Source organism: Pituophis catenifer, unplaced genomic scaffold (genome assembly GCF_029215685.1).
Source record: "Pituophis catenifer annectens isolate HBS135680 unplaced genomic scaffold, rPitCat1.0.hap2 SCAF_1, whole genome shotgun sequence".
NCBI lineage: Eukaryota > Metazoa > Chordata > Lepidosauria > Squamata > Colubridae > Pituophis > Pituophis catenifer.
The window spans coordinates 45568093-45593699 of NW_027256881.1; the positions used below are offsets into that span (position 1 = coordinate 45568093).

At 37.2% G+C, this 25607-nt stretch overlaps 1 protein-coding gene across 1 annotated transcript in view; it reads right to left on the bottom strand.

The window, feature by feature from the left end:
• Window positions 1-25607, bottom strand: part of KCNH1 (potassium voltage-gated channel subfamily H member 1) — a 212660-nt gene that overhangs the window by 152496 nt on the left and 34557 nt on the right. Inside the window, exons 5-6 of the mRNA XM_070948671.1 lie at window positions 23113-23231; window positions 16812-17204 (exon numbers count right to left, since the gene is read on the bottom strand). Coding sequence (XP_070804772.1) covers window positions 16812-17204; window positions 23113-23231 — 512 coding nt within the window. The remainder of the gene's footprint in view (window positions 1-16811; window positions 17205-23112; window positions 23232-25607) is intronic.

The window sequence follows — 25607 nt, forward strand, 5'->3', positions numbered from 1 at the left end:
GTCAAAAGGAAATAACCCAATCCTGGATCAAGGCACTATTAAAAAAGGACTGGACAGAAAGTGTACTCTTGCAGAAAAGATAATTGTGTCTGGCCATTTACATAGAGGCAAAATAAATTGGATTTTCATTGCAGTAGAACAGTATAAATAGAACTGGAATTCTTTCATAATGGTTTCATGGTTCGGCTACAATAAATCTGCTTATCTCAGTCTTCACGTCCTGAGAAACTCTTGCAGTATTTTGCCTTGCCAACTGAGAAGCCTGATAGGAAGCATCTATAAAGCAGGAAGCCTATACAAAGAAGTAATCCAGTCTCCAGGTTGCCAAAGGAGTGAGACAAGGCTGTATACCCTCCCCTTATTTATTTAGCCTACATACATGCAGAATATATATTGAGGGAAGGTGGGTAGGAAGAAAATGAGTCTGGATTTAAAATTGGAAGAAGAAAACTGGAAGAAGAAACATCAATAATGTGCACTATGATAATGACATTACTCTGATAGCTAAAAATGCAAATAATCTGCAAGCTCTAGTAATGAAAGTCAAGGGGCACAGTGGGAAATGGGAGAAGGATTAAATGTAAAGATCAAAGTAATCACAATAGACACAGCAGCCAGTCCCAGAATAGACAATGAAAATATCAAAATGATGGATAGCTTCTGCCTTTGAAGATCATCTATCAATAGTAGAACCAGCAGTCAAAAATACACTGCAGACTAGCACTTAGTAAAGTAGCCAGACAATGTTCAGACAATGGTTATCCTGGTGACATCTATGGATGCAAAACTTGGACTTTGAAAAAGCAAGATAGAGAGAATATTGATGCTTTTGAACTTTGGTGTTGGAGAAGACTCCTGAGAATCCCAAGGGCAACCAAGAAAACAAACAAATAGTTCAACGAACAAATCAATCCAGAGTTCACGCTTAAGGCACAGATGACCAGGATCACACTATCATAGTTCCTATACGTTATATAAAGACCTAGTTCTTTGGAGATGTTTATAAAAGTGTAAAGTTATAGTAACAGAATCTTACAACTCTGAATGCATTCTGCTCTCCCCTTTATCTTCATGAGAACTAGGGAGAGTTCTGTCTGAGACATTTACTCAACTTACATTCTTGTTCTGCACTCAGTCCTCTTTTATCTAAACCGCTATCTTGAGAGTCGTTCTTTTCCTGCCCCTTAAGACCATTCCTGCTGCTCAATACAGGTTGCTAAAAGTTGACACTAATAGGACATGATATGTCAATCAATGAAAGATCAAAATTGCTTTTTTTCTCAAACCTGGCCAATTGTCTCCTGCCCTAAAGTAAACTGGTTTGCAAAAGAGCCAAATGATCAGTTTCCTCCAAAACTTGTGTGATTGCCATTTGCCTGGCAGCCCTGAATAAAAAAAATAAAATCTTAGAATAATGATGTAGTTCAAGGATCATTTCCTCACCACCACCTCTGAAAATTGCCTTATTACATTCCTGTTTAAAGGATTAGGACAGCCTTCTCCAAGAAAGCATTAATCATCAGCATAATTTAGCTCATCAGTCTACCTCTGCAAAAGGCAAGAAGCTCTTTCAGCTTATCCATGTCTACAGGTCAAGGTGAAACTCATCCATTATATTGGACAGATAGCTATCTGAATTTCCACTGTCCAAACCTTCTTTCAGATTATGCTCAGGTTTACAGCGTGAGTCAGAACATGTGCAAACTATTTTTATCGTTAATATGTTTTGCAAACTTGTCACAGCAGGTTGTAGGTGTTATGCAGAGTCTTTTTAAGACAGGACAAGGACATGAAAGCCAAAAGGGAGTAATCAAACTGGGAAAAGTGGTTTCCAGCAGGTGCAAATCTTGTTCATGAACATGCTGGCTTATTTGCAATTCTAAATGTTGCTTAGCATCACCAGGATAACTATTTTTCTGGTACTTCTTGACACATATACAATCTTATTTATTCCCCAAGACTATGACTAATATTTTTGTTTCAAATGAGATTCAGGTGCCCACTCAAGATTAATCCTTCAAGGAAGGTTCGAATCATAGAAACACATTAGGCCTAGGAACCAATCACATGACTGCAATGGATTGTTTATAATACACTAGGTCCATTCAAACAAGTTCCAAACTTTTATTTAACACTTCCTGTGGGCAATGGTAGAAATAATACAGAAGGTGGCTTTGTTCTCCTAATGCTTGCAAGTTTGGGTATCAGATGAACTATACTAGCAGAGACTGGGCAACCTATTGCTGCATGCTGCCTCTGCAAGATTTTCACAGGACCCTTAAAGAAAAAGATGTGCTGAGCCTCCGGTAATGTAATGGATCTCTTTAAGTAAAACACTCTTCAATCCCATCACTAAAATGTTGGATGCGCAATCCCGATGCGAACCGGTAGTAAAGGTAAGTAGAACCCACCCCTGAGCCTAACCTACCTTACAGGCCCATTGTGAATCATGAATGCTGCCACAAGTTGTTTTTAGGAAAGCTGTAATTCAAATGTAATAAAAGTAAAATTATAAAAATATAACTGAATTATCTCCAGGGAAAGCTATCTATCTTCTCTTTGTTGTGAAGTTCGCCAAACTGCTATTACCTAGTCATTTTGGTTGATAACTATGTTGAGGCCTGAAGGAAGTGACCATGATATCTTGGTAAATTAGGAAAGGGAAAATTTTCCATATGGTCATGGAGATATACAGGTGGAGATGGTAGAAATAAAGACATTAAGAATCAGGCCATGGTGTCAGAGGGCCTGGGTTGAATTTTAAGTGAATCTAAAAAAAGGCAGACATTAAAAATCCATAGGTCAGGACCAAGACTTTACATTAAGCATTTTGAGTTGATGTCCCCAGGTGGCCTATAATGTAGGGATTAGCAACAATTGCTGCAGACCAAGTGTTCCTTCTGCATACTTTGTGGTCTTCAGGCAAAGCTAATTCCAGGGCCAGTGATAAAGAAATCTACAAGTGTTTGTCCAATCAAAACCTATGTAGGAGAAGATACCATCTTAGGTCAGACTTTTAATATCTTTGGTCAGTACAGGTAGTGCTCAACTTACAACAGTTCATTTAGTGACCATTCAAAGTTACAACAGTGCTGAAAAAAGTGACTTGTGACTGTTTTTCACACTTACAGCCATTTCGGTATGCCCGTGGTTCGGATGCTTGGCAACTGGTTTGCATTTATGATGGTTGCAGTGTCCCAAGGTCATGTGATCCCCTTTCGCAACCTTCTGACAAGCAAAGAATCTGGGTAAGCCAGATTCACTTAACAACTGCAGTGATTCACTTAACAACCATGGCAAGAAAAGTCATAAAACGGGGCAAAGCTCACTTAAATGTCTCACTCAGCGACATAAATTTGGGGCTCAATTGTGGCTGTAAGTCTACTTGTACTGGAAATCCATGACAATTATTTTAGATAATTGTCTAATTGTCTAGCATTATGTATCTATAAATACGAGTGACTCTGGTGAAGTTGAATTCTAATCTGCCATTATTATGGCTTGAAACTAGGTTTAATAGACGTCCTTCTCCTAAAAATATTTACCTTGAATTGTAAGATTGCTACCTACTAACTGAAATTAGAAATGGTGAAAAGCAGAGCTACATATTCAACGGATATAGACTGCAAGGCATTATCTTTTGGACAGTGGGTAAATATGCACAGCTCATTCACTAAACTTTATATCCAATTTTAATAGTTTTATAGTATGTATATATGGGATATGATGGCTTAAGCCCTGTTAATTCCAAATCTCTGACTCAGTTTATTATCACTAGCCATTGACTCTGGATAAATTGTTTTTCCTCTGACTTACTGGTGAAATGCTAAATAGCACCACCTCTTCCTTCACATTCTGACCTGGTGAGAATGTGTATATTAATGGCTAAATCTTTTTTTCAAAATGAGACTGTTGCATTGGCTCACTAAAAAAAAAAAAATCTTATAGAAGATTATAGAATCTTATAGAAAAATCAGAGACCCAGAGGTGAAGAAAAATGAATTAAAATTGCTTTCTACGGAAGTTGACATTAGCTACTCTATTCAGACCCAAATTTCACATAAGTGGAAACACCAAAACAGATAGACAGCCCAGTCTATAACTAAAACGCACCCTATATCACAGCTAGTTTCACTGACTCTACTTGCTACACAATGGCACACAAAGAATGATATCAGGTCACAAATTCCAGCTTTATCCTTACATCACAACATCTGTATATTTAATCAGAAACAAAAGTCAAAATGAAATGCCTTTTCTGGCCATTGGAAACAATCAGAACTCAGTATCTTATCTCCTTATTAGAGTAAGAAAGGTAGGCAGTCCACGCTAATTGCTACCAGTCAATCACTTTTCAGAAAAATCATCCATTCCAAAATTTAAAACAATTTTGAAACCACAAAAATACTCACAGGAAAGAACCCAGTCAAAATGAGTCAGAATGCTGCCCTTCCCCAAGCTTCTGAGCAGAGAGTCTGCCTTCCGTTAATTAAATAAAATAAAATAAAATAAATGCTCAGTCAACACACACAGCACAAGGAAAACAAACTATTTATCTACATTATTTCATTAACACCTATTTTAGCAGTTTACAGGCATTAAGCATTTTAAGTGCAGCAGGAAAAGCAAGCTACAGGAAAAAAAATAAGAGAATCCTAATTATCTAATGTAAATTGCATCATTTGCTATGGGAAGTTTTTTTTTCCACTATTAACAGCCAAGCATTGTATTTGCTTGGTTCTGACGTACTACCAAAAATAAGAGGAGAATGAAGTACAGAAAATTAAGCAAGAGGTGCAAAAAAGATCATAGCAAGACTAGGGTTTGTACTTGATCCATGGCAGTCACTGGAATTCTTTCATAACTGTTTTATAATTTTGCAACAGTTAATCTATTTGTCAGATTCTTCAGGTCCTTGGAAATAATTTCTTGCAATATTTGCCATGTCAGCAAAAAAAAAGGACTGAATTAATTCTGGTGACTCCTTACTCCCACTATATTGGAGGCAAATTTTGTTTTCTGTATTTAAACCATGGCCACAAACCAGTGGTGGGTTACTACCGGTTTTCCCCGGTTTGGGAGAGCCAGCAGTGGAAATCTTGACAAATCTTGATGATTGTGCGCAAAATGTGTGCACGATGCAAACCGGTGGTAAAACTGGTTAGAACCCACCACTGCCACAAACACTTCTACCGACGCAATAATCACTGAACAGGTCACTAATACCTTCCTTCAGCAGCATACACAACCCAACATCAGAAGCGGGTAACTGCCCTGGATGAACAGTTGACTCAAACTGTGGACCAAATGGCACAAAAGTCAGGGCAGATCTAGCAATTACCAGTTGTCACAAAGCTTACTACATTTATTTACTTATTTTATATGGCCACTCATCTCACTTGCATGGATGGCATACAGTTAAACCACAAGCAAAGTCATAATCTTCTACCATTAAGAACAATTAAAAAAATTTTTTTAAATACATTTAAAATTCAGTAATAAAAAGACAGAGAAGAGTGAACTTTAACAATATAACCATTTAATGCGCTGCATATTTCCTTGGGAGCTCACAGCCCAATGGCATCTTGGGCCAAGTTTTAAGGGCCTTCTGGAAAGCCAGAAGGACTGGGATCAATGTCACCTTGGGAGAAATGAGGTTCTAGAGGGCAGGTACTACAGCAGAAAAGGCTGTCTCTCAGGATCCTGCCAAGTTCCTTGGTTGATGGGACCTGCAATATGCCCCTTCTGTTGGTCCTAATGTGGCAGATTGATGTAAGTGGGACTATGTTGCATCAGTCTCTGGATTCCTGGCCAGATAAATATGATGTTAACTCCAGGGAGAATGAAGTCCTTCATTACTCAATGAGAATGATGTACTCCCGTGAGACAGGGAAGATTTTCCATAGATTACTCCAGGCAAGATTTATAATTGGATTCCTAACTAGGAGGTGGAATGGATGTCAAATGGAAAATCCACCTCCTGGAAAGCAGCACTCCTGTTCTGGATGATTAAAATTAACCTTTGCCTTAACTCTCTGTCTCCTCAGCCAAATCTTCAGATGTAGGAGCCAGCAGAATCCAATTAGCCTGCAGAAAGTAAAACAGGTGCACAGAATATCTTTGTTTCAGATTTGGGGTAAAATTGGCCTATTAAACTTCCTTTCTTTGAATCTATTATGATATATTTGTGGATTTGACTGATTTGAGTATATGCTATCAAGTTACTTTCAACACTTAGCAGCCACTAAAATAGCCTTTCTCCAGGTTGATGTCTCCCATTCTAATCCTTTGGCTCTTCCAATGGTATACCTATTGTAATTGAGTCCATCCACCTTGCCAACGATCCTCCTCTTCTTATTCTCCTTCCAACTTCCCCACTGTGAAATACTTCTAAAAAAAAGCAAGTTGTTTACATAATTATTCAAAGTAGGATAATTTGAGCTTCATCATTTGGGTTTCGATCAAAAGTTCTGGAGTGATTTGTTCTACAATCTGTTTGTTTTCTGGACAACCCATGGTATTTTCGGAAGTCTTTTCCATCATCAGAGTTCAAGGGCATCAATATTCTTTTACCCTGCTTTGTTCTACTTCCACAGAATGTTACATGGAAAATGATTGTCTGCACAATTCTCATCTTGGTAGGTATTCAACAAATCATGGCATCTGAATATTTTCTCCAAGGCTTTCTTTGCTCTCTACCAAATGCTAGTCTATGGAATATTTCTTGATAACTATTTCCTTTATTATGGATGGTCTATTGAAAAAAAAATCAAAAATTATCTCCCAACTTGGTATCTTCACTATCAATCTGGGACTGGTTGCTGTATCTGTTGTCAATATTTTGGTCTTTTTCATATTTAATTTTAGTCCCATTTCTTCACTGACTTCCTTGACTTTCATTACTGCAGCTTATAATTCATTTGCATTTTCATTCAGCAGAGTAGTTTCATCAGCATAATGCAGTTTATTGATGTTTCTTGCTCCTGTTTTAAAACCATGTTCATCTCCTTCCATCGATGTGGATTAGATAGGCATTTTTCAAGCAACTGCTGTAAATAATCCAAGCCTGGATTGTTAGGAAATCACTTACACAAGTTCAAAAATGGGAGCATCTAAGAATTAAGTAGGACTCAGACTTACTGTACCTTGCTCAGTATCATAATTTGATTTTTCCTATTACTCTCTTACCACTGATTCTGGCTATGTCATATATTTTGAAGCCCTGAGAGAATCTGAATCTACAGGCAATTTTACAAATTCTGTATTTGATGAAATATAAATGCTTTATTCAAAGAATAAAACCAAAATGAGCTTTAAATTTTTTGATGGTAGATTCTTGCTTCTGAATATATGGACACTTTTCATCTCACTGTTTTTAACCATTAAGAAGACTTGCAAATTTAACCTCTCCTTTAATGCCTTATAATTCTCTAGTGGTGTATCAGATATGGTGGCCAACCTGGGGGCTTAAGGTCCAGAGAGCCCCAATTATAATTGAATATTTTTTCAATTATTTATTTATTTATTTGTTCAACTTGTATGACGCCTTTCTCTGAAGACTCAAGGCAGCTTACAATGCATTTAAAAACCATATATAAAAACATTAAAAATTAAAACATTAAAAACAATTAAAACCCATTCACACCATTCATGGCTGGATCTTGCCGGATCGCAACAGCGAAATCAACGGCCCGGGCCTGCTGGAAAAGCCAGGTCTTCACCGCTTTTCGAAAGGCCAATAGGGTGGGGGTGGTCCAGACCTCAGGAGGTAACTGGTTCCAAAGAGCTGGGGCAGCCACAGAGAAGGCCCTCCCCCGCGGGCCCGCCAGCCGGCATTGTTTAGCTGACGGGACCCAGAGGAGACCAACTCTGTGGGATCTTACCGGTCGCTGGGAGCTATGCGGTAGAAGGCAGTCTCAAAGATACTAAACCAATCCAATCTAATCATGGTCTTCTGTCATGCATCCATAGAACTCAGTCATTTATAGAAGTCACCATAATGGGTAGGAGCAGGTCAGCATGTGAAAATGAGTTGTGGGTGAACATGGCAGACAACCTCAAGTGTACTTACTCTGGTGACTTGTGTGTGTGTGCGTGTGTGCATGTGCTTTCAAGTCAAGTGTGTGACTTGTGGACTTGTGATGACTACCTGGACTAGACTCTGCTATTGCCTCCTTCTGCAATTTAAGGGAAAGTAACTGGTCCAAGAGGCCTTTTGTGCCTAGAATTCATAGTCTCCCAGTTTCTAGCCTTACACCTTAACCACTTGCTCTCCCTGCTGGTGCCCCTCCTCTGCTGAGAGATTGTGTGTGCAAGTCTCAAACAGCAGAATGGGTCTCTTCCTTCACAAATATAGCAGCTAATTGCTTTACCGATTGCTGGGCATCATTTGCCTTGCCTTGCCTGACAGCTGCATTTATTCATCTGCACTTATCTTTCAGTACTTGTACTTCTCAGAGCATTTCAAAGTAATTTTAAAGAGAGAAAAAATGCACGCACACGAGCAGAAAGAGCATTTAAACTATCCTTTAAAAAACTGATTGTAAAAAGGTAGAGATTAAGCAAAAACATGTACCAAACTGCCTCCGTTCGTTCAAACATGAACAAAACAACATCAATGAATTATGTGCATTTTTTAAGAAGTCACGAACGGAGATGGAAATGACAGGAATGAATTGAGGACAGCTTTGTCCATAGTTAGAAGAGAGATTATGCACTTTCTAGCCATGGACATCTTCATGTGGATGAAAGGGAGAAATGCTAACTCATATGAGATTATGTAAATTGCACAAGGGTGTTGTGATCCAACTGATGCAAATTATATCACTGCATTGTTTGTGCTGTGAAGTCATGATCCATGTGACTTCATTCTGACAGCCCAGTGGGTTCTAATGGCATTACTGCTGCTTCTTATTCAGACATGACTCTGCCTTCATGCCCAGAATCCACTCAGCTGGGCTGATTCTTCGTGCTGCCTAACTTTTATTAACTTGCCTGAGGTGCTTGTGCTCTATTCTAGTGCCAACTATAGCAATATAAAATGCTGTGCTTGCTGCAGTCATCTATGCTTAGGCGGTTAGATTTTTATTTGTTTGTATCACACACATACAGTACACAAACACACACATCAAGGAGATGACATCTCCTATTGTCAGGCAATGTCCTCTAGTAGGCATAAATTGTTTATAAGTTATTTTGGTTGCCACTATTTTGCTTGTGTGGCTTTTGTTCTGTTTATATCTCTATATTTTATTGTTACACTGACACTTTAAACTCTCTGCCCAGAGTCACTTTCATAAGATAGGTGAACATACAAATATAATGAAGTAAGTAAATCACTCAAAAAGCAATTAATGTTCAAAATTAAAAAGCATAATATCTTATATTATGCTTTTTAAAAACTGTAAATCTTATATGTATAAAATGCAAAACAAAGAGCCTCATCTAATACGTTCTTGCATTTGACAGGATGTGAGCAATTTTAAGACAGCATAAAATGCAGGGGCTATTTATTTCTTGAATCAAATTAAAAGTGTCAAACCCATGATGCATTTCAATGTTCACATTCTCAAAGCACTTTTTGTACAAACTGAATACAGAAACACATTTCTCATCCTAATGCTCTTCATTGACATCTTCTGCTTGGACTTTGTTGTTCTCCTTTGGCTATTAACAATGCTTAACAGAAGCTGTTTCATCTTTTTGCTTTTCTTGTTCTCACTCATCTTTCATATTTACTCTGCCAGCAAAACCCTTGAGGGACTCCCCCATAGCATCATTACAGGACTAAGCAGGTGCTGAACCTCAATCTTCATATCAAACTCCTCTCCGTCATTTAGTAGCCTGACTGGTTGCCGGTTGGCTTCATGCCACCACTTCCTTGACCATTCATAATTTTTTAAATTTATTTTTATTTAAGAAAATGTATACGGCCACCCAACTCACTCTCAGTGACTCCAGGCAGCTTACAAGGATAAAATAGGAATATATTATCTTTTCAAAGTGATGTAGTGATTTGCTGCAAATCTTGGAAGGCAATAGCCTCTTATTTATTGATACTGTATTTGGTGAGTTGCTAGATTCCAATAATATTTATAAGCAAAATTGTAAATGACATTTCATAGGTTTGTTTTAAACTTTTCAGTTATGTTGTTTTTCTGGGGATTTGTTTTCATTGACCTGAGCTATAATTCAAGATTGGCTACTCAGGTACTAGAACTATAAACCTTCCCTAGCAGTTCCCAAATATTTTATATTTCTCTCAATCCAGAGGCAAACACTGTCATTTCTGAATCAGTCCTAAAGGTGCAGTGACTTATATGTGCTACATAGTAGATTCTCAGATCATGTTGGTTGATTCAATGTCACAACCAGGAGGCCAAATTATGAAGGCATAGATCTCTTAGTTGTATAAAGTGCTGCTTTGGTAGTGAGTTTTCAAAGTACAATAATGTACAACTTAACAAGATCAGCTGGACTTCTTTGACAACTGTTGTTACCATATATAATATTATCCCCAGGATATAATTTTAATCCTTAATTTATTCAGCTTTAAACAATCTGTGAAAGGCTGCTTATCTTTATTCTACCATGTGGTTAGTCATGCCAAGCATATTCTTTCAAAGCAAAGGAATCATATCAGTTGATGAAGAAATAGTAAATGCAATCAGTAATATTTATTCAACATACTTAATTTAAACTATTGGATTTAACCAATTTTCTCAGATGATCTATAAGGCATTAATGTTCTAAATTATTTGTTTAAGTGAGCATGGAATCATATCCATTGTTTCCTTCTGCTGTAATGGGAACAGCATGGTATTTCATCCAGAGTTGCTTCCACATTTGAGGTAGTTTATAAATGAATTAATAATCCTTCTTAGCCCATTATTATTTCTCTGATTTGTCTGGGCAAGAAAATGTTATCTGCCACTAAGCCTAATAAGAATGAAATATGGTGCTCAATTTAGCAATTTCAGCAGGCCATCAAATAGTGTGGCTCATGCCAGGACAAATAAAAGAAAACTACAGTTTTAAAATTACATCTTGGCTCAACCCAGATGCAGTTATATTTAGGATGTATCCCACGTGACATAACCAAGAAATTCAACAACCAGGAAGCAGGCACTTCACAGGATAGAGAAGGGGATGGGAAGGCAGCAAAGCCATATCTAAGTGAATTAATGAGTGGCTACTGCAAGGTTGGAAAAAAGATGAGCCATGTAAAACCCATGTTCTGCAGCCTTCATCTGGCATGAATGGCCAATGTGTGAATCAGCTAGGCTAGATGCCATGGCTGCCTGTTGAATGCCTACACAAAGAAGTTTAATGTTTCAGGTCAGTCACTCAAAGATCCTGACAGAAGTAAGCTGAAGAGCCTTTTCAGGTTAACAAGGCACATTTAACAGAATAACAGAGTTGGAAGGGACGTTGTCTTCTAGTCCAACCCCCTGCACAAGCAGCAAACCCCATACCATTCCAGATAAGAATTTGAAAGGACTGTCCCTTTAATTAGCATAGCTTTTTACAGTGCTCAACAGGGGCCAAACATGTCTCAAAAATGATGAATCATTCTAGTCAGGTCTAGTGCTCATTTTTCTGACTGAGCTGTATGCTACCAAGAAAGTAGGAAAAAGAGATCCTTTCAACAGGATCAGCCTCATTGGGCATCAACCTTATCTAGTACTGGATTCATTGTGCTGGATACTGAGGCCAAGTTTGCAAATTACATAATATATATTAACTCGTAAGGTCTCTCCCCCACCCACATACATATATACACATCCCATATGCTTTATATTTCAGGTTTCTTGCAGACTGTATAAATGGTGAAGCATTTCTAAAAACAAGGCAACTGGCAAAGATTGTGCTAACATCCATTCTGTGTAGGGAATGATTATATCCAAACTAAATTACTCAGCTTACACCTGCTGTTCCCTTACAGTGCAAGAGAAAAAAAGCCAAAGGGAACAGAGTGTGATTTTAAGGTCCTTAGCTCATTTGATTAGTATGATTGAAACCATTTCAGTTGTCCCTGTAGTCATATTATATTCTATCTTCTTTTTTGTAAAATAAAAGTATTACACAATATGGCTAAGAGAAGCAGCCTCCAGATTTATCTTTAAAAGACATTTTCTCCTCTCCCCACTTACTTGCCTATAAACCATATTTTTAATTCAATTATCTGATTATTTTGTCTCAAAGTCTATTGGCACTGGTTCTAGTGATTGTACAGAAGCTGGAACAGGAAGCTTCTAGGAAGAAGAAACTGGGAGTAGCAGAATCTGCTCAAAAATTCAAAATAATAAATTCACTGTTTTCATCCTACATGAATGCACAAACATGAATGCAGGATTTCAACAGCTGCTCTTCCAATCATTTTCCATAGAAAACTCTCCTCAGGACTTCTGTCATATCCCTTAAAAGACTAAAATCTGTGTTTTCTTCAATCTGCAATTTTCTACATCTTTCAGAGTATATTTCCTTCAAAGCACTGGAGTGGATTATGGCAACTGGAGTCATTTATATAGTTCACACTAGTCATATTCTTGAATTCAAACAAGCTTGAATTCAAACAACCAGTTAGTCTAATCTCTGATTTAGCATGTCATGGGAAATATAACCATAGCTTAATATGTCCCATGTACAATATGCCATATAATGATTTATTTGTTTCAACACATTTATCTATTTACTGCAGCTTCTATGCCAGCCAATTCCCAAAGTCTCTGAGCAACTACATCCACAATTAGCATTGAATAAAAAGGGTGATCAGCCAAAAAAAACAACAACCTCCTATAAAAATACATGAACATAATTGCATCACCAAGAAACACTGATCTTCCACATCCCCAAACTCACTCCTGAACAGCCACGGCTCTTTAGCGCTTCAGATACACATTATGTAGCTACAGCAATTGTGTTTTGTTTTCCCAGGGTTACATTTTTTGTTGACACTTCCATAAGGATGCATCCTATGGGAAGAGTTAGACATTTCATTTTCCCCTCTAGTAGAGGACTTAAGAACACAAACATGTTCCTGACTTGGCCTGAGGACATCTAGCCATTTTACATTCTCATTCATTGTTCTTCTGTTATCAGTGGGAGAGATGCAATGAACGCTGTTTATTAAGGTTTGGTGCTTCCCAGGTAACTCAGGGTTTTTGTTAGTTCTCTGCTGCATCTAGTTTTAGTATATGTGTCATCATCATCATAGGCCATACAGTATCTTTCTAGCACTATGCTTATATGTTTGATGCAATGATTTTAATATTCTCACTGTATAATCTTGGTCACTAACTGAGCAGTATACAGGTAGATTGGAAGAGACGATACATTTTTTAAAATAACTTCTCCTGTAGTTGTCTTCATTGAGACCGATAAAGACTATTCTGGATTTTTTTCCTTTCACGTAGAGAGCTTTTAAAGAATACAGGAAGGCAATACCCATACAGCCTTTGTGCGCCATGAAGTCACCAAAGCTAAATCGGTGATGTTTCCAGAGCTTATTTCAATATTTCCTAATTTCCTAGCAGGCTTTCGAAAGCTACTGATTTGATAGCAAAACCAACTCACCTTATCCTTAGGAACACAAAATATTGTGACAGGAATTTTTAGAAGCAGAATAATGAAACGGAAAGAATATTGAAAGGCAATAAAAGTATAGAATTTATGAACTGAACACAGTAGTATGCTGAAGTATTTAATTTTTAGCTTAAATACCATATTTTTCAGAGTATAAGACGCACCTTTTCCCCCCTAAAAGGGGGTGAAAATTTAGGTGTGTCTTATAAATGAATGTATAACCCCACCCACCCACTGGCCCCCACCCTTTGGCCTCTACCTCCCAGCAGTTTACCTCCTTGCAGCAAGCAGCAAGAAGAAACAGCTCGTTTCAGCTTCAGCACAGCCTAATTAGCAGAAGTTGATTGGATCGGCCTCCTGACTCTCAGCTGTTTTACTCTCAGCTGTTTTGAGCAGGCCTCTCCTGTTTGCTGCAAGGAGGTAAATTGCTGGGAGCAGATTTTTTTTTTTTTCTTGTGCTAATCAAGCTAGGCTGAAAATAAAAATGAAAGTAAAGCAGGCTGTTTGCTGCAATGAGGCAAAATTTCTGAGAGGCAGAGGCAGAGGCAGATTTCTTTTTCATGTTTTCTTCACCAAAAAAGGTAGGTGCGTTTTATAGTCCGGAGCGTCTTATACTCCGAAAAATACAGTAATATTTTTCAATTCAGAATAGAGTTGGAAGGGATCTTGGAGGACCTCTAGTCCAAATCCTTATTCAAGCAGGAAACCATTATCATTACCCTATTCAAACAAGATTCTTAGAACCAAAACATAAATACCTTTAAACATATTGATAAATTATTCAAACTATGTTTAGAAGGTTTATTTAATATATTGTTAGAATTTTAAGAACAAGAAAAAATATTACAGGGCAATAGAAAAGATTATTTAATATTACGTTATCAGATATGGTGGGAGGATTAGACTAATTGCGAAAAAGCAATAAATTGGTTGGCACATGTTGGACATATAATTAAAAAATTATTTTAGACATAATGGGTGAAATTGAAAATATTCTGTAGACTTTCATTCATTCCAGGCCTAGTACACCTTCAACAATCTCTGGAAAGAGATCCTTTTTATTGTGTTATTATAAATTTTGATATAGCAGGGAGCTCTTTCAACCACCACCATCCCTCCAGAGATAAGAGGGAGCCCAAATGCAAGCAGGATTTTCATCCTCTAAATCAAAACACATTACAGTGTGACTCTGGGGAAGGTGGAGAAATCCTGGAAGGCCTGGCTCAGGTTGCATGTGTCTCCCTGCTCAAGGACTGAAAATCCGGCTTGGAATTTCACAGGGACGATTTTTGGTTCCTAAGCAGAAAGGCAATGCAGGGTGTCTCTCAGAAGGGTAGGGGAGGACAGTGAAAGTCACATACAAGTGTCTCTTTGCTCAGGGGCTGGAAATTTTGTTTGGATATTTATGGAGGGGATTTTCAGCAGCTTAGCAGAGAGATATTATGTGTTGACTGTGCTGGGCTTCCCAGGGTCTCCTCCACCCCACCCCTGTGCTTCTGTGTTCCTTACCTGGGACTCACAAGATTGCTTAATAACTGCAGCCAGGGGTACTAAGATTATGGCTGTTGAGTGAAGCAGTAATATGGCATCTCACTTAATGACTCCTTCACTCAACATCTGAGATTCCTGTCCCAATTGTGTTCATAAATCAAAGGCTATCTGTATAGTACAAATTATTTTCCAAGAAAAATTGATCACAGATCTTCAACACAAAACTATCTTGCCTATGATACTGAACACTGTAAGACCGATTTTGATATAGAATTGTGCACAAATGATGAACATGCAGTTGCTAAAAAGTATAAACGTTTATTGAACTTTGAAACAGAAGAACAAATGAAAGAATAATGAAGCATGTAAAATAAAACAGGCTAAAAGGTTTGATTATAACAAAGAGATCAGACAATGGGTAATGTGGTTGAAAGGACTGAAACACTATAGTACGTTATAATCTTAAAGAGAACATTTATAAAATAATGTGTTGTTGTATATGACACCAGAGAAAAGGTTTAGAATCAGGGGTGGGTTCTACTTACCTCCGCTACCGGTTCGCAACAGGAGCGTGCGCTTCTGCGCATGTGCATAAGCTGTGCATGCGCAGATCATTTATAATGATGCCCGGGTGGGTGGGCGGCGCCTCCCGCTGCCGTTACTACCGGTTCGGAAGAACAAGACCGAACTGGGAGCAACCCACCATTGTTTAGAATGTATAAAGGCATTTCAAACTTATGTAGGAAAATTAAACAAGAAGGGTCATTTTACCCTGTTTTATCATGCTGAACATGTAAAAAACTAAAAATGTTAGATTCAAATATCTATACTGATTCAGAGGATTTTAAAGATTAATATACAATTGAGACCAGAAGTCTTCCTTTTGGTACTGAAGCAGCAGGAAAAGTCATGGAAGTTTGTTTTTCTGTGTGATAACCACAGCCAGATTATTGAATGCACAAAAGTGGAAAGACTTGGCAATATCTACAATGGAGGAATGGCTGGTGAAGATGATAAAACTTGCTGAAATGGCCAAATTGAATTATTTGATTAGAGAAAAGACAGTATGTGCATTTATTGCTGACTAAGCTTTTGGCATAAAACAAAACAATGAATGTATGACTTATAGGTTTGATTACTAGATGGGATAGATTATAGAAAGAAGAAAGTCATGTAATTTAAGGGGAAAAGATAAGTGTATAATTGTATTTTTAACTTTTAAAAAGATCAGAATTTTTTCTTTTCTTTTTTTCTTTTACCTTTTCTTTCTCACTTTTAGCCTTCTCTTCAATATTTTTCTTTTTTCTTCCTCACCTTGTATTAGTTTATAGTAGTTTTTATCTTATTTTTAAGACTTTATTCACACCCACACATGCAAAGAAGGTTTTCTTTTTCAATCACATTCTAGCAAAATGGATGATGCCCTCTTGCCCCACAAACATTCCCATATTCTTTCACCTATGTATTAGTTTCAAGTTGCCTATACATCTTACTTTATTTCAAAATAACAAAAGAAAACAATTGAGCCTAAAAGTAAGTAAATTTCACTTGAAACATAGACTGTATTTGAAGTTCTTATAAATTAATAGTTGTAGTATAGGATGGCAAAACAGCATCAAGGTAAGCATTATAATATGAACAGAGAACAGCTGGTATAAATCCAGAAAACTGGTCTCTTTTCATTCTGTTTTGGTTCATGGTTTAAACTAATATGGAAACAAAAATCATAGACTCACCTCATCAACATTCTCAAATGCATTGATCACATCATATGGCAAACAGGAGAGAAGGTCAATTACAAACCAGGTCTTCAAGTAATTCATGCGGATCAGTTTTGGATCAGAGATCACTTCTCCGGCAGGCCCAACAAATGTGGTGTGAAAATTAAGCACAATATCTACCAGAAAAATGACATCTACGATGCTGTCCACTACCAGCCAAGCCACATTGTTCTGTTTGGTTTTAAATGAGACGTTGTAAGGGACTAAAATTGCAGTGTAGAAAGTTAAAATCAGAATCACCCAATCCCAAGTAGTCTTGAAAACACAGTAATGTAAAATGATATGAGGTGGGGTCTTTGGTGCTTCTTGCTTGTATTGCGGGAGGATTTCAGAGCCCAACTGCAAAACCTATAGAAATGGGGGAGGGGAGAGATAAATAAATAAAGGGTAAAATCATTTTTAAATTGAAACCTAAAAACTAAAACATTTTCATATTAATTTACATGGACCATCTTCCCTAAAAAGTTACTTTCCCTGTAGAGTTTGCCTGATATATCATCAGCACTGCTATTTTTAAGCCAGTGAAATGTGCTGTTCAAATATCTTTAGAAGACTGGAACATATGGGAAGCTATTTATATATTAGTTACTTACCTAATTATTTCCAACATATCTATGCCATTTAGTCAAGCAACTCCAGGCAGTTTACAGGAGGGAGATGATCAAAATAAGAATGCAGGAACTTGTTTCATAACTAATATCTAACCTTGATTTTATCTGTGTGTATATAAATACATACATTAAAGTCTGTATCCTCTCGTAAAACTCCTTAATCACTCTTGGGCAATGCACTTAGATCACAATACAGGAAACACCTATATGCCACAGTGAGAAAAAGATACATTTTGAGGAAAAACAGTTGGCAGGGGAAAAGGTCTGTCTGTTCTGATCTAGAATTCCTGAGACAGTAAAAAGCACACAATTAGTCCCAAAAACCCTCTTTTTATTTCAATGGCTGTGAATTCTGTTCATTCCCAGCCCATGATGAGTCACAAATAGTTTGTAAAGAGTCCAACAGAAGTCTGCCACAGTCCTTTGAGATAAGGCTGATAAGCACCCACCTTTATCTCCCTTGACATGCTGCCAAAGACCTAAATTGCAATTAGCTTTGCAATGCCACACGGAGCACAAAATCAAAACGAAGCTTCAGAATTTAAACCGACCAGCATGAACAAAGTTGCTTCCTGCAAAGGCTCACATGCCTTTGCTCCTCCTTTATGTCTTATGGGAGCGGCCAATCATCTCCAAGCCTTATCCCAAGTCGCCCCTTTTGTCTTAACTGTTCTTGCCTTCTGGCAGCTCTGCGCATGTGTGCACTGGGAACAGGCCCCCCCATTCCTCTGCCTTGCTGGATGTCAAACTCTGGAGGGTCCGGAGTCAGCACATAACTTCCAGATGGCCCTGGCACCATCTTTGCCTCCAAAACAGAGCCCTCATCTGAGCCTTCCCCAGACTCCAGGACTGGTCCATGTTTCTCCCCAGCCTCCTCACTGTCCGATTCTGCTGCCACATGCTGCCGGCGGACCACAACACTGTCAGTCCTTTGAGATGACCAGATAAGGCCATTCATGACATGGGGCTGGGTTATCTGAGAGACTGTCACTCCCCTATTTCATCTGCCCCGTGCTATTAGGTTTGACAGAGATAGTGTACTGTGGTCTGCCAGAGAATTAAATTTGACAGGTCTGAGAAGATGGGCCTTCTCTGTCTCAGTGCCTGCCTTGTAGTATCTTCTCTCCCTGGAAGTGAGATTAGTTCCATCCCTCATATACATTGACTTCTTTCACAAGTCCCTCAAGACCTGGCTATGTTATCAGGACTGCGAGTACCAGGAGACTGGGAAAAGTATGCAATGGCTCCCTTACTGTAGTTAGCATTATTCTCTCCTGTTTTGTTTGTGTGCTTATAGTTATTCTTTAATAGTGACTGTTTTTATGTATTTGTTTTTTTTTTAATTAAGTGCTGTACACTGCCCAGAGTCACTTTCATGTGAGATGAGAGAAAGAAGAATGAAGGAGGGAGGGAGGGAGGGAGGGAGGGAGGGAAGGAAGGAAGGAAGGAAGGAAGGAAGGAAGGAAGGAAGGAAGGAAGGAAGGAAGGAAGGAAGGAGGAGGAGGAGGAGGAATAATAATAATCCCCTTTTCAAGGTTAGAACTAAATTCCTGTACACCATATACTCTACCAGAATAATTCTCTCTCACTGTCAAGGATGGACCAGGCAAGTCATAAGAGAATCATACTTCTCTCCCACCCACGAGGTAGACTCAGCAGTTTGCCCAGTTCTACTGATGAAAAAGAGCCAGACAGAGTCCGGATGTTCCCCATCTCCCTTGTTCATGGCAACTACACCTGAAGTATCCACTGACCATTTCTTCTCCAACCTGGGCCTCACTGTCTGTTAGTGGCATTGGATCATGGGAATGGGGTTTGTGTGGAAATTGCATACTGACATGCAACGTAAGATTTGGGGCATGAACATTGGTTGCCATTTCCCAGGACTGCTCTGGTTCAGTGCAGCTGTTCCAGGGAATCAGATATTCTAAGCATCCCCTTCTGCATTTAAAATCCAGAATTATACCAAAAGTATTTCAAAAGAAGAAGTAGTCAATGTAGATGCTGGTTATGTATTTATGGCTTTTCGTGTATTGGGTATTGTTACATTAATTCTGAAAAGGTCATATCATTAAACAATAACAATTAAAACTGTCCAAAATGGTTAAACATGAATGGGTATATCAATGCAAGCAGAGTTCCTTCTTGTTCCTGGGAGTGTTGGCAGCCATCTATTATGTAATGTATTTTCCAATTCTATGAGTGGGCATTATTCTTACATTAGCATTCTTTTTACAAGCTGAACTATAAAGCAGATGAAGGCCACTTGTGAATGTATTTCATTTCCCCACAAATATGAATACATGAACTTGAATCCAAGCAGGAGTGCATTTTAATAAAATCTGTAAGAAAGACAGCTTTGAATCTGAAAGTTTCTATTAAAGGATATTTCCAAATGGCCCAATTCAGCAACATTATACATTGTTGCTGAATTGTACGCTTAAAATGTACACAGTTTGAAAATGATGCAGAAGTCCTTTGGATTTCACACAGGCACAGCACGACTTTGCTATTCATTAAAAACACTATTTTGTTCAGGTTTCTGCATAATCTTGAAAATAGATGCTGTTGCTGCTTTAAGGAGTTGAATAATAATTTGACTCTTAAAATAGCCATAACTTGCTTTAAAAGCCTGAAAAAAAGATGGATTTCTTTGATGGCTAGAAGAGAAATGTGATGTTCACATCTCTGTGATGTCTGAAGCACTTCTTCCAAGTCATTTCCAAAGTATGTTAATAGGATTGAGCAGGTGAAAGCACTTGCCTAATTTATTTGGACTTGGAAGCTAAGCAGAATTGTTCCCATTTAATGCTTGCATGGGAGATTAAATATAATTACTATAAACTCTGTTACCAAAACAATGGATAGATGTGTCCATGAAGACATCAGAAATAAAGCTTGATTCAAGGAAAAAACCTTTTTTAGAAAAAATTGCAGAACAGTTTGCAACTTTTTAAAAAATTACATAGCATGTATAAATCATTCTCCAGTTTTCATGCTACTTTTTAATAAGGAAGAAAGAAGAAACAGACACATTCAAGGCAAGGCAAAGAAAATGATCACTAATAAAGAAAATTGTTCTTACAAACAAAGGTGGTAGAAGCTAGATATGTTTGGTCTGAAGTTGGACCTTAATTCTGGGTTATGGAAATAATGGTAATGAGTAATTTAAGCAGTATGCATGATAAAACAAAAACAAAAAGTGTTAAAAATGGCTGAGTATTGAATGAATATGGATTAAATAGAAATGTGAACAATCAGATGGAAAGAAGTAGTTGAGGTAGTTAGATCATACAGAAAGTATAAACAAGGATCAACTTGCAAAACAAAAATATGAAGGAAGAGTGAATAGTGTCAAGGGGAAAGGAAGTATTGAGAAAATTGTGGATGGATAAATTTTGATGAGATTCTCAAAAAAAAAAGTAGGAAATTTGAAGACAAAGGCAAGAAATGAATAAGTGGTAAAATCAAAGATTATTTGAAGGAAAGAAAGGTACGGAGAAACATACTGAATTATATAAACCAGATTACATTATAATAATTATAAATTAAACTTATTTATATGTTCATTTCCCTAAATTTATGCCTTTAATTTCTTTTGCTTACTATATCTTATTTCATTTCTGTATTTTGCATGTATTTCTTTTCTCCAAAAAAGGGAGTTGCAAGATTGGTACAATTATTACTGCTATTACTGTTATTAATCATATTTCTTTTGATATCCTCTTCCCCATTGGGTTTTCTTTGCAACATCTGTTGATGCCTGATGAACTCTATTAGAATTTGGCTCACTGATGTTGAAATAATGAGTGCAATATTTAACCGGCAATTAATATGTGCAGAAACATTATCTTGACCTTTATTGTTTATAATTAACTCACCAGCTGTCCTGATTTAAATTCATATGAAGTCTTGTCAGATGCACCACCAGTTAGTACATAGTTGTCAAACAAAAAGCAAAAGGACCCTTCAAGTGAGGTGTCACATACAAAAACAATCTACAACAGATCTTATTGCATTCAGACTGAACTAAGCAAATAAGCCCAGTTCAAAAACCCATACATATGCCCAAGTTTGTATATAAATGAATTCTATGTTTATTGAAAGCTATGTTGTATATCATCAATTTCGGCCAAAGAAACATTGCAGCCATAACCAATTTCTCCAGCTAAGTAGGATACTGTTTCGTCTGAGTTTTTTTTTTCCTAGTCATAGCATGAAAAGCATAGCTGAAGCATCATGAGGAAGGAGAGACAATGTTTCAACATCCCAAAAAATCTGTTGTTATTCATAAGTTGCTCAGTAAATAACACCCACATTTTGCCAAAACAGGAAACATCAATTAACATATGCCAAAAACAGAATGCCAAGATGACATCAGGGAAGACAGCCTATATGTTCTCCCACACAAAATGGCACTATCATATTTCTATTAAGTGCCCAAAATACATCTCATAACACAGTTTATGCTATAACACAATCCAGTCTCAGTTCACAAGTTTAGGCAGAATGAAACCAAAATGACACAAATTAAAGCTGCAAAGGGAATAACAAGGAACAAAGAGAAAAGAATCATAACTTCAATCCCAACAGTATTGTAATTCCAGTGATCAACAGTCTGGGCACAGAACTACTCAGTTCTAGTAGGATCTAGAAAGGATTCTAGAAAGACTGGATAGTGATTCTGAATGCAAAATATTTATAACTTGCTTCCAGTATTGGCAAAAAAACAAGTATGTAGGAAGGTTGTACATAAAACAGCTTTTATGGGAAGAATCAGTGCAGCTTGTCAAAGCTTCCATTGCTTTGGAGAAGCAATGGAATATCACTACAGCCTCATAAACGTAATATTCTGGCATAACAGAATTGTACCTACCTGTGAAATTTTGACTCATTTGTATTCTCTATCAGCTAATCCAAAGGTTAACACATGATTTCAATGGCAGAAACAGCAGCATACATATATGGCAAAACTAAATTTAAATCTAGATTATTCACAGTAGACTTCTTTAACTTTTATAGTGCAAATAGCATGTGGGGCACATGATCCATTACTTTAAAGTACACTTTGAATTAGTTTGAATTACCATAGAAGCGCATCCAATTTGTATCTGAATGGTTTTTATTCATTGAATAAATTTAAGCAGTTCTTTGATTGAAACATTTCAAAACATCAGTTTAATGAACCAGGGAATACTGAGTGTTTGGGCCCAGCCTAAAATCTAGGGTCATTCATTTATGGTAAGAGACAACTCCCAACTCTCATCTTCAGTTCCAATTGGGCATAGAGGAAAAAGACAAACAGCCCAGGCTTCAGTTGAAGAGAGAAAAAAATTCTTCCTTAGTTACAGAGGGCTTAGTATCGCTCAGAGAGCCCCAGAATTCAAGCCTGTCTTTCAAAGCGGCCCAGCTCCATTTGAAGCTCCAAGGTAAAGTGTAAAACTGTTCACCTTGCCATAACAGGCAGGTGGATCAGTGTTATGGGACCGTGGACCCTTAAATCTCCTTGATTTGCAATATTAACTCTCAGCTGATTCCCTGACAGATTACATTTCTGAGGGAAAGCTATTGGTTCCAAGAGAGTGGGTGCTCTTTAAGTTATCACAACATTCATAACATGAATAGAAACATGAAGCAGACTTTACCTCTGCTAGACGGGAATGCTTGTGAACGTTCTCTCCTTTCTGCACACTGGGAGCAAGTTGCTGCAGGACTCCTCGGCTGCTTGTTAGTGCACGTGTCAAACGAGCAAACTTTCCCCAACCTAAAGAAATTGCACAACAGTTACCACCACTCCAGTTGAACAGAATTTGAGCAAAAAAAAAAGGCTTTAACCTAAAACAATTAAGTGAATTTACACTGGGTTAAGAAAAGTACTGACATTTAATATAGGAAAAAAAATAAAAAATTGGTTGCAGGAAATAACTGGAGCTCAACTGGAATATACACCGGAACTGTTCCTTCTGGGGATAATGAAAAAAACTTATGATAAGAAAACAAGACATATGATCATACATATAACAACTGCGGCAAGATTGGCCTTTGCGCAATGTTGGAAGAATGCAAAGATGCCCTCAGATGACTTAATAATAATAAAAAAATCTTTGATTGCACTGAAATGGACAAATTAACATTGGAATTGAAAGGAATGACAGACTTGGAGTATTATGTATAATGGGAGAAATGGTACAAATGGATTGAAAACAGAAAAATAAAATAGATTCAGATTTAATAGAATTTGATGAAATGAAGTGCATAGAGTATAAGAACTGAGTAGCGATATGTTGTGTAAAAGGTCACAGTTCTGCACAAAAATTTCCTTCTTTGTATTTTTGTACTTTGTACTTATGCTTTTGTTTTTTGTTTGTTTAAATATTAATAATCTTTTTTTTAAAGAAAAGTACTGACAAGGGCCAAATGGCTTATCACTTATCCCCTTAGGGCAATAATAAGCAATGGACAGATTTTGAATGTGGAGATCTGGTCATAAGCATTCTCATGCAGCTACCTTTCACATAATTAACATGAATCATTCATTATAAATCGCAATAATAAATAAATAAATAATTATTAGAATGCAGAAAAATTATAAAGTTTTATTTTAAATTGTCCTCCTACTATGTAGATAATTCATTTTAGCAGTTACCCTTTGAGTTACTGCATGTTTCTACTGCCACACTTCTGGACATAGTGTATATGTGAATGCACAGTGTTTTCAAACTGGTTACATATCTACAGACGCAAAATAAGTAAGATCACTCATTAGAATGAAATATTGCTGTCTGAGATACTACAGTAGTAATAACAGTTGGCGCTGACCATGGTACTGAATAGCACATGCAGGGTTTGTTTGTTTTTTTAAAAAAAAGAAAATTCCCATACTATTCTTTTTGCTCCCTTATATTAGTTCTATTTTCTTGTGAGTTTTTGTTTGGTTGTTTTAGGCATTGTCATGCACTGTTTTCATTGTTGTGGGTAAATTGTTTTTATATACTTGTATTTTATTTTACAAACCAGCTCACTTGATTTTGCTTTGTCTTGTCTTGTTTTGGAGAGATTATATTTTGTTTTCTTGTGTTTTGGAGAGATAAGGTTTTAAAGTAATGGAAAAGTGGAGTGAAATAAGTCTATTTTATTGCTGATCTTTCATATATGCACAACCTGTTCACACACATATACCCAAAGTGGGTGTGGTAGGGCGTTCCTATTTAATTTTTAAAAGGATCTTTTTGCTCTTTAATTTTTAGAAGGGTTGCAAATATAAGATAATATTTAAAGTGAGAGCTTCCCCTGTGGCAGCCTAGTATCTTTGTACTTTCATCTGACTAAGTCTTGAAAAGCATTGCTTGGTCTAGATAAGAGATTTTACAGAACAAAAATAGACATTGTTATTATGGTTGTAAAACAGCAATAATGAATAGAGGAAACTCAAAAGGGAGACCAGAATCAGAAACATTTATAATAGAACCAGGACTGAGGATGTTCCACTTCATCCTAGAATGCAGAATTCTAGTTTACAGCCACTTAATCTTATTGTAACACATCAGGAAAGACACCTAAGGAGAGACAGAGCCGTCTCTCTTCCACAGAAAATAGACAGGGACTCATTATTCACATTAGCCAGGCAAGATGAAAATGCAATGAACTTTTGCTGTGACATGAAAAGCCAATGTCAAAAAAAACCACTTCTTTTTGAAATTTATTTTACGGAAATGATGTCATATTAAAAGCAAACAAAAATTTCAAGAAGGATGGCATTAAAATGTGATTTGGTCCATGAGTTTATGCTACAGAGTGTACCCCGATTCCAAAGAACTATGGAATTCAATTCTTCAATGTATTTCAGGGCACTTTGCAGTCTGATCCTGGCCATATTTATTCTGAAGTAAATCCTGCCAAGGTTTTACAAGGCTTATCTGTAAGTAAATGTCCAGGGTAATGGACATCTTTTCCTTAATTAAAAAAGGCTTCCACATCCATGTCAAAAGTGTCAAACCACACAAAAGTTGGTTTTGAATCTGAAGAAAGTTTCAAGATCAGATTATAACATGCTTTAGGTGCAGCTCAAGGTAGTTGATGGATAAAAGATGACCTGAAATTATGTGGAGTAAACATAAACCCATTGTGTGAATCTCAGCTA